Here is a 10,283-nt window from a genome sequence, read left to right as displayed (position 1 = left end):
AGGGTGGAGTGAACTGATGAAAATCGAGCGCTTCATCAGGGGCCTGAACGCGGGCATGTTGGATCAGGCCCTCACCCAGGCCAGACACACTACGCTGGTGGGCTGGATCCAGCTAGTGGGTGAGGTGGAAACCAATATGAAGTGCGTGGCCATGCAGCGCCAGCAGCAGACCAGAAAAGGGAGCTGAGACCCAAAGGCGACGCCCAAAGTGGAGGTGAAGAAACCTGCGGGAGGAGGCGGCGGCGGCGAGAAAGCGGTGGGGCCCCGCAAGGGTTTTCGGTGTGGAGATCCGGGTCACTTGGCTAGTAGCTGCCCCAACCCCCCACGGGCACTGCCGAGTGCACCCAAACCAAGCACCCCTACCCCGAAGAAGACACCGGGCCGCCCTAAGGATGCGGCGAAGAGCAGCGTAGCGGCCGTTGGGGGTTGGAGGAAGACGCCTTCCTAGCGGACGAGCTGAGCGAGCTGGTGTGGATGAACGAGCCGTTGGGAAACGGGGACGACCTGCTCTGAAGGGTGCCAACCAGCAGGTTGCGGAGGAACCGGCACCGCTTAGGGTGAGAGTAACGGGGTCGTTATATTTGTGCCAGTGAAACTGTTGAACCCTAAACTTAAAAGATTTATGCAAGTGAGGGCCCTAGTGGACTCAGGTTGCAATTGGGAATTGATCACCCTGAAACTGGTGGAGGCCCTGGGACTGACCACCACGGCCCTCCCCTGTCCTATACAATTTGAACAGATGGACGGGTCAGTGATGTGGGGAGAGCCCTGCGTACTAGAAACCCATTTCCTACCGGTGGGGATTGAAGGGCACTGGGACCAAGAGTCATTCGTGATCGCCCCCTCCTGCTCCTATCCTGTGGTTCTGGAAGTAGGGTGGCTGGCCAGACACGAACCTAGCATATGGTGGGGGGACCAAACCATAAAGTTTGTGGACCCACTATGCGAAACCCACGTATGGAACTTAGACTGGGGGCCTCAACCCCCGCCATCAAAGGAGAAGGTCTGTTTGACGATGGAGGAGGTCCCCGTGGTCCCGAGAGCATATTGGGACCTGATGGGGGTGTTTAGTGAATAGGGCGCAGATGAACTGCCCCCTCACAGGGACACTGACTAGACCAGAAATTAAAACGGGATTTCATTAGGCCAGCGACACCCCCCCACGCCACTCGTGTTGTTTAGGAAAAAGGACGGCTCGCTTAGGCTTTGCGCAGACTTTCGCGGGATCAACGCGATTTCAACCTCTAATGCCTACCCCATCCCCCTCATCAAAGACTTGTTAAGCACGGTGTCTGAAGGGAAGATTTTCACTAAACTGGACTTGAGGGATGCGTACTTCAGAGTGCGCATAAAAGAGGGGATGAATGGAAGACGGCTTTTAACACACCCATGGGACAATTTGAGTACCTGGTGATGCCTTTTGGACTACAGGGCGCACTGGGGGTGTTCATGAACTTTATTAATGATGTGTTGAGGAAATGTTTGTTCAAGGGTGGTGGTGGTGTACCTGGATGACATCATTATTTACTCGCAGGATTAAAAGTCCCACGTGAAATTGGTGCGGGAGGAATTAAGCACCCTGTTGAGACACAAATTGTATGCTAAACTGTCAAAATGCGAGTTCCATAAGACTGAACTGAACTACCTTGGGTTCCTGGTGTCCGCGAAGGGGTTGGCAATGGACCCGGCCAAAGTGCAGGCAGTATTGGATTGGGCTCCCCCGAGGACATGGAGACAGCTCCAATCTTTCCTCGGGTTCGCAAATTTCTATAGAAACTTCATAGCGGGGTTCGCCCAGATCATGCTCCCTCTCACAGAGTTGTTAAAAACGAAGGGGAAGGGGTCTGAAGCCAAGTGGCTGGGGGCCCGCCTAATTTGGACACCAAGATGCCACGAAGCGTTTGACAAACTGAAACGGTTGTTCACAAGTGAGCTGGTCCTGAGCCACCCCAATGAGCTGCGGCCCTTCATTGTGCAATGCGGCGCCTCTGATGTGGCCGTAGGAGCCATTCTTATGCAGAAAGACGAGGAGGGGAGGTTGAGCCCGTGTGCCTATATTACTAAAAAGTTCTCCGCAGAACAAAGAAACTGGTTGGTGTGTGACAAAGAGGTCTTTGCTGTCACATTTGCTTTGAAAACCTGGCGGTTGTGGTTGGAGGGGGCCAAAGTCCCGTTTGAGATTTGGACGGGCCACAAAAACCTCGAAGCCCTTACTGGCAAGAGGAAATTGAGTGAGAAACAGATCAGATGGGCGGGGTTCTTCTCCAAGTTTGACTTTGCGCTAAAGCACATCCCCCGCACAAAAAATTTCTTGGCTGATGCACTATCTCGCCTGCCTCAGCACAATAGTCAACGGGAGGAAGTAATAGACTCCCTAATTCCCCCCTCGCAGGTAGCCACAGTCGTAACCACTCGGTCCCAAACAAAACGCAAGCTGGAAGGGTGGGGGACTGAAAAGATGGCGGTGGAGACAGAAAAGGAAGGGGACGACTGGCCAGGGAAAATTCAGAAAAAAGAAGATGGGTTGTGGTATAAGGGGGAGAAGCTCTATGTCCCAAAGAACATGAGGGCGGAAATATTGCAGCTTTGCCATTCAAACAAACTGGCAGGGCACTTTGGATACGTAAAGATGCTCCACTTAATTAGTCGGCAGTTCTGGTGGCCTTCCCTAAAAAAGGATGTGTCAGAATTTGTTTCTTCCTGTCCCATCTTGTATCATGGCAAAAAGGAGAGGGGGAAAACCTCTTGGGCTGCTCAAACGGATAGAAACATCTACTCGACCCTGGTCAGTAGTCTCAATGGACTTCATTGTAGAACTGCCACCCTCTCATGGCAAGACAGTAATATTGGTGGTAGTGGACATGTTCTCTAAGCAAGCCCACTTCATTCCATGTGCTCAACTCCCCACGGCTAAAAAATTAGCCTATTTGTTTTTCAACCACATGGTCAAACTCCACTCGTTCCTGGACAAAGTAATTAGCGACCAGGGCCCGCAGTTCGTTGTCAACTTCTGGCGGGAGTTTTGCAAACTAGTGGGGATGGAGCAAGGTTTGAGTTCCGCCTATCACCCCCAGACTGACAGACGGAACGCGTGAACGCCCTATTAGAACAATACCTGAGGTGCTACATAAATCACCAGCAGCTGACCTACTCCCCTTTGCTGAGTATGGCTATAATAACAGTGTGCACAGCTCCACCAAAGCCTCCCCTTTCCAAACTGTAAGTGGGTATGAGGGTAAACCGATCCCCCTTCTACCAAGGGGAGATCCAGCCAAAGAACCAGCTCCTTTGAACAATGGTGGGGCACGCTGAGTAAGTGCTGGAAGGAAATACAAGAGAATTTGGAGGCTGCCAAGGAGATGTACAAGAAACAGTATGATAAGTCCCACATACCAGCCTGGGACTTCAAGGTGGGGCATTCGGTATTTGTTTCAACAAAAAATCTGCCTTTGAATCAACCCTCAAAGAAACTGGCATACCGATAACTGGGGCGCTTTAAGATCAAGCGGGTGATAAACAAGGTCACTGTAGAACTGGAACTGCCAAAAAAGTTTAGTAAAGTACACCCTGTCTTTCATTGCAGTCTTCTCCGAAGGGACCCCGGTGCTTCCCCCTGGCACCCTCGACCGACAGCTCCTCAACCTATCCAGATTGGGAATCAGAGTCATCATTTGGTCCAGGAGATCCTGGACTCCAAAGTCAAACACGGGACACTTTCCTTCTAGTGAAAATGAATGAGTAGCAAAAAAAGATGTATTAGCTCCTGATTTAATTAATAAGTTTCACAGAAAGTTCCCTCAGAGACCGAGGCGGTCAGCTTGAGGGGGGCAGTATGTTAAGCTCGACTGATTCTGATCAATGACTGATGGGTTCCTGGCCTGTCATAAGCAGGCCTGGGTAAAATCATAATGAACCAAATGCTGCTAGTTTATTACCCTTCCCTGGCCCCTCTCTGCTTTATGGCTGGTAATTACTGAGAGCAAAGCAATCAGCACCTTCCCATGAATCCTCTTGCGGGAGGAAGTACCATCTGGTTGACACACGGCCGAATGTCTGATAAACACCCTGGGAATGTATCTTTGTGGCCATGTGTGAATGCTCCCCTGCTTCCCCTCCCCGTAGGAATCTCTTTGAAGTGTACCTTAAAACTTACGTATCAATGTATTGGTTTCATTCTTCTCAAGCCAAGGCTTGAGCCAGAGTAACGGTCTATCAATAAACGTAGTCTTTGTAGCAACTTGGCCTCGTCATTGAATCTGTCTACTTGACATGATTTGATATGACTGATCTTTTATGAATCTATCTAATCTTTTTTTTAAGCTGTTTATTCCCGGGGCCATCGTTACATCTTTGGGCAGTGAATTTTAATCTCTGTCAAGTAGTATTTCTTTTTGTCCATCCTGAACCTACTGCCCAACAGTGCCCTTGTTCTAGTATTTTGTGGGAGGGCAGAAAAGTTCCTTGCTTCTGGGGTCTATTATTCAACCCCCCCTGGGAGAATTCTGAACTCTTTAAGATTTGACAAACTTTCTAATATTTTTCTCCATGCACACAAAAGGGAAAAGGACCAAAATCTACTAAGCAGACAGATGGAAATCTTCCTCATGCCACGGTGGCCACATTGGAGAAAGTCATTTAAAAAGTATGATGGGAGTCAGGTTTTATTATGACAATTCTAATTCAAGAAACATTTTAAGGTAGATGCTGAGCTGATCTAATTTAGTCCACCTTCCAGTAATGTCAGGGGCGTGTGGCAGATGCAAATGAGTTGTGCTAATGAGCTCTGGCACCTCTTTTTCTAAGAAATGGCTAGTTAATACGGAGCTGCTGAAAGGATAAAATGGAGAAGGATGTAAGCTGCTTTGGTTCTCCGTTGAGGTGAGAGGCAGGTTGCACATAAAACAAAGCAGGCAGTGCAGAAAGGACCAGCAGGTGGGTCTACTCTGTGCTAGAAACAGGTAAGTGGGTGAAAAGTTCATGCAGTTAAACTGCTTTCCTTTTAAAGCAAAAAACTCCCGCAAGTTTCCAGTCCTCGATGGCACCAAGACAGGGCATAAGCAGTACTAGCTGCATTCATGTTTCCATCTTTTGACTCTTGCTTTAAAAAAGGGGTCAGGAAGAACCCCACCTGCTTTTTAATTTCTTGTTCTCCTCATAAGTTTTCCCCTGCCCTGCCCTAGACCATTTCTCTCAGGATGGAAGACGAGGGAGAAGAACGTGCAAGAGCCCAGCACACTAGTAAGCTAGACTCACCCAAGTCATTGGCAACCCATACTAAAGGAAGATTATGCAAGAGCTCAATGCACGGCACTGCATCTTGGGTTTTGTGATTTTTTTTTAAAGAATCAAAAGGAGACTGGGAGCTGCAGGAGCAGCAGGCTCAACTGCCTGATGATCAGAAGGTGTTTGCATTTTTGAAACTTGGTTTGCTGAAGCTCAGCAAATGAGGGGCCGCCTGCAGCTCCAGCTTCTGACAGGATTAGACCGGGGTGTGTGTGTGTCCCTCAACCTTTTTTGGCCTGCAGGCACCAATGGAATTTAGAGAGGCAAACAGAGAGCAGCAGCAGCCAAACTCACAAATGGCTGCTGCAGGTAGAGCCACATGTAAAATCCCCTTTGCGGATGTGGGAAAAGCTTTTTATTTGAAGGGGGAGGGAGTCGATAATCAGTGTCCCCTCTAAACTGAGTTAGTGTGAGCTAGCTCACAGGCTTTTTTGCCCCCGGCTCACATGTTTTTGCCTTAGCTCAGGAAAAATGGCCCACGAGTAAACTAACTGATGCAGTAGTTCACAACTTGAATGCCAGTAGCTCACAAGACCCCACAGCCTAGAGGGAGCATAGTCGATAACGATGCCTGCCTTACAGTGGCTCTGCCCACTTTCTGAAGAGCTTGGTGGGGACCTAGAGACATATTGGAGGGCGTCATGGGGCCCACAGACTGTAGATAGGTGCTATCTCCTCAAATTGGGTGCCTCTTCTTCCTTTAACCTGGGAGCTGCTCTCCAATCCCTGCCTTTCATCACTTTGTCCTCTCACGGCTTTGCTTGGAGGCACATGTCTCTATACAGGTCTCTCTCGTGGGCATCATGTTGGGAAACCCTGTATTAGACCCAAAGGAAGTAACATTTTAGCAGAGGGGTGTTTTTTTTGGGTGTGTGTGTGGGGTGTTTGCCAGAGAAGGAATTTCCTTTTGGAAACACTGGCTTCTCTCCCTCCGATTCCTTCTTTCAGTTCCTTCCACCACTGGTGAGATAAATGCACAACTCTTCCATTCATCTGTTCAAATCAAAACCTGCCAAGTTGAAGATTCACGCAAACAGAAAAGGGGTGTGTGAAAATGCAATTAGAAGGAGCTTTTTTATTACAATGCAATAGTCATAAATCTGAAGAGGGACCTTTCGCCCCTGTACAGCCACAGTTGTTTTTGTTTTTTTTTTAAATTAAGTATCTAACTTGCAGCTAACAAAATACCAGACCCACCCAGGACCCCCTCCCCCCCAAAAAATGGTTCAACTGCAGTGTTAACCCCCCCTCCTGCCCCCTTCCTCTTTATATATATATAGATATATATATATATTTATATAATTTTTGCAATGCACCTTCTATGTCAGCATTAAAAATCTGTTGCCGACATGTTATTACAAATCATAATTGAAAGGTCCATATTCTCCACCACTAGAAAACAAAACCTGCCCCCCCCCAAAAAAAGAGGAGGGGTGAAAACGTCAATCTGAAGCTTCTGCATTAATAGCTGGAATTCATTTTTTCCAGGGGGGGGGGAGGGGAGGAGAGGGCAGAATGGATTTAAAGCCAAAGTTAGACAAGGTGCTACAGGGAACTCTGTCCCCCGCCCTCTCCCCTCCTTCCAAAAGAGGGTGGTGGAACATTCAGAACGAATTGAAATTCTCACGTCAGAGGCGGCCCGCTTATCCGACATCGCTGTGTTTGGGGGCTGGTGACTTAGAATGGTACTAACGGGAAGAGGATTCTTATTCATCTTCCCTGCTCCTCACCCACCACTCGCCTGTAGCAGCAGCAATGGAGACAAGCAGAATTCTGTCTCACATTTAATTCTGTTTTATTTTTTAATACCACCCCCCCAAACCCCCCCCCCCTTCTTACTCCTCTGGTCCCTTCTGCTCAACAAACCTAAATTGCACACTGCTCAAAGACAGCCAAAAGGGGGGTGAGATTACAAAGGTGTCACCGAGGAAGACCCCCCCCCCCCAAAAAAAATTATTCTGTAAAAATTATTCCTGTTTTCTTTGACCTCTTCTACAGGTGAGAGCTCTTAACCACATGCCTCTCCCCCCGCCCCCAACACACTGACTGTTTTCAGAAGGAGATTTCAAGACATTCTTTGGGTTTTAACTGTCCAGTAATTCTTGGGGCTGAGATGGTTGAGTGTCCAAGGCAAGATGTCCAGACGTGGGATTGTGGTTTTACAAAAGAGCCAACCCTGTGTTCGCTTGCCCTGTCTCTTCCAACAGTGGCTAGATCCATCACGCACTGCTTCATAATTTATGGTCAGATGGGGAGGGGTGGTGGTGGAATCAAATCCTGCCATTAACCCCATGGCCTCCCTGGGAATCACATACGGCGTCGTCAGGGAGGGACGAAGAGGGGCGCCGATCCCCTCCCCCCCCCCGACGTTTCCGATTTTGTCCGCTATTGCTGGGTTCCAGTTCTGTTTTCCGCAGGCGAGAAGAAGTATACCCTTGATCGCTACTGACCGTCGTACGATCAACTGAACCGCCCCCCCCCCCCAAACAAACAAACGAAAACTAAACCTGAATGACTACAAATGTAAGGCGGGGAAGGGAACCAGAAGCAGCTGAGAGCACACGACTTTGTGCAGTCCTCCTCTCTCTGTGCTAGTGCTGATTGAAAGGGGGAGGGGGGAAACAAAAACAAAAAAAAAGTCAGCTCCCAAAACTAAAAAAAAAGAAATACATAAGAAAAAATAAAGAAGAATCACCGAGATTGCTCTCCCCTCTCCAAGCCAGCCTTTGCTGCAAGAATTTGGTAGCCTTGTATCATTGCTGTTGCCCCCCCACCAAAAAAAAAAAAAGAAAAGCATTCCTTCCACCCTGTGGAATGTGAGGCAGCCTTTGGCAGGGCCAACCAAAGAAAAAATTAAGCCTCCCCTGCGATGCCCCCCCATGGGGCAAATCCAGCTAGGCTCAAAAAGCAGATTTTTCCACTGCATGGTAAAATGGGGGTGTGGGGGGAGGCAGAGAAAGGCAGCAAATTCAAATGGGAGAGGAAGGGGGGTGGGGTGAGGAATCAACACCCCCCCCCCGAAAAAAAAATCGAAGTCTCCCACTAGAAGGCGGAGGCTCCAGCGTTATTTCCAGGTGGCCGACTGCGGGATGGATCGCGGTGGGATCATATCCAAAAGGTACTCGCGCTGGCGGTCCACAGCCGAAGAGGTCGTTTTGTGCACGGTGAGGCTTGGGTTCACGAAATTGAGCGCCCCGCCTGAAAAGGAGAGGACGGGACAAACGGGTGAGGCTTCGCTGGCACAGTTGAAGGGCGAGAGATACTGAAAAGAGCTATCAATGACATTAAAGATTAAAAAGAACCCCCCCCAACTTCTCTAATTATTCTGTCACCCTGGCCTGGACGGCCCAGGCTAGCCTGATCTCATCAGATCTTGGAAGCAAAACCCTGGAATGTACTTGGATGGGAACAGGCTTTTTGGGTAGCAGGAACTCCTTTGCATATTTGGCCACATACCCCGGTGTAGTCAATCCTCCAAGAGCTTACAGGGCTCTTCGTACAGGGCCTACTGTAAGCTCCAGGAAGATTGCCTACATCTGGGGTGTGTGGCCCAATATGCAAAGGAGCTCCTGCTAGAATTCCACCCCTGATATTAGGCCACACAACCCTGATGTAGCCAATCCTCCAAGAGATTACAGGGCACTTAGAACAGGGCCTACTGTAAGCTCCAGGAAGATTGGCTACGTCAGGGGTGTGTGGCCTAATATGCAAAGGAGTTCCTGCTGCCAAAAGAGCCCTGGAAAGAAGTCCACGGTCTCTACATACAGGCAGGCAATGGGGATTATTAGGAAGGGGACTGAAAATAAATCAGCCAGTTATCATAATGCCCCTGAATAAATCTCTTGTGTGGCCTTATTTGAAACACTGGGTCCAGTTCTAATCCTTGCCCCTCGAAAAAAATGAAGGGGGTGGAACACTTTTTCCCTTTGAAGAAAGGTTAAAAGACGTTCGGGCTCTTCAGCTTGGAGAAATGATGACAGAGGGGCGACATGATAAGAGGTTTAACAAAATTATGCATGGGATAGAAAATGTAGAGAAGGAAGTCCTTTTCTCCTTTTTTCACAATACAAGAACATGGGGATACTCAATTTAATTAATGACCAGCAGGCTTAGAACAGGTAAAAGGAAGTCCTTCTTCACCAAAATAGTAATTCACAGCCACAGGAAGTGGTGGCAGCTACAAGCATAGACGGCTTCGAGAGGGGCTTGGAGGTCCATCAGTGGCTATTAGCTGCAACAAACAGATGGAATGGCCTTGTCGGGGGCAATGATGTATTCTCGGTGCTTGGGGTAGGGGGACAGTGGGAGGGGCTTCTGGAGTTCTGTCCCCACTGGTGGACCTCCTGATGGCGCCTGGTTTGGGCCTCTGTGTGACACAGAGTGCTGGACTCAATGGGCCACTGACCTGATCCAACGCACATTCTTAACCACCTCTGAACGTCTCTTACCTTGAAAACCCTATGGGGTCACCATAAGTTAGCTGCAACTCGCTGGCACTTTCCACCCCTGGCTCTATCACTATAGTATTTTAACATTATAGTTTTATAGCAACGATCTTTAGTGGTGTCATGAGGCCTATAGGTTCCAGAGAAGCCTGCCTAGGAGTTACTACAGAAAGTCTACATTTCCCAGGATCCCTTCTGTCCCTCTGACTGGGTGGAACCTGGGGGGAAAAACATAAAAGGACTAAACAGACAGGGTCGCTGTTCCCCCTAAGCTGAGCTAGTGTGAGCTAGCTCACAGATTTTCAGCCTGCAACTCACACATTTTCTCTTCGCTCAGAAAGCACACTAATTGATGCAGCAGCTCACAGCTTTAACGCCAGTAGCTCACAAAGTTGAATTTTCGCTCACAAGACTCCGCAGTTTAGAGGGAACACTGGACAGGGTAGGTTCTTTCCTGAAGCGGCTGCAAGCAGGGAGGTTCTCTCTCTGGAAGTGTGAGCTGGAGGCAGGCTGTAGTCTAGAGAGCTCGTAGCTGGGAAGAGATCCCTCACTCAA

The 10,283-nt window shown here is 48.9% G+C and overlaps 1 protein-coding gene across 7 annotated transcripts in view; it reads right to left on the bottom strand.

The window, feature by feature from the left end:
- Positions 1 to 6,343: 6,343 nt before the first annotated feature.
- GATAD2A (GATA zinc finger domain containing 2A) overlaps positions 6,344 to 10,283 on the bottom strand; it is a 56,541-nt gene continuing 52,601 nt past the window's right edge. For 6 of the 7 annotated variants that reach the window (XM_060232698.1, XM_060232699.1, XM_060232701.1 and 3 more), the window contains one exon: positions 6,344 to 8,481. In XM_060232698.1, coding sequence (XP_060088681.1) covers positions 8,348 to 8,481 — 134 coding nt within the window. In that variant the 3' untranslated portion in view covers positions 6,344 to 8,347. The remainder of the gene's footprint in view (positions 8,482 to 10,283) is intronic. The other variant, XM_060232697.1, reaches the window with a different exon arrangement.

This window comes from Heteronotia binoei, chromosome 2, assembly GCF_032191835.1.
Source record: "Heteronotia binoei isolate CCM8104 ecotype False Entrance Well chromosome 2, APGP_CSIRO_Hbin_v1, whole genome shotgun sequence".
NCBI classification, from domain to species: domain Eukaryota; kingdom Metazoa; phylum Chordata; class Lepidosauria; order Squamata; family Gekkonidae; genus Heteronotia; species Heteronotia binoei.
Note: the sequence above shows the minus strand (reverse complement) of the source record. Positions and strands in the feature narration are given on the sequence as shown.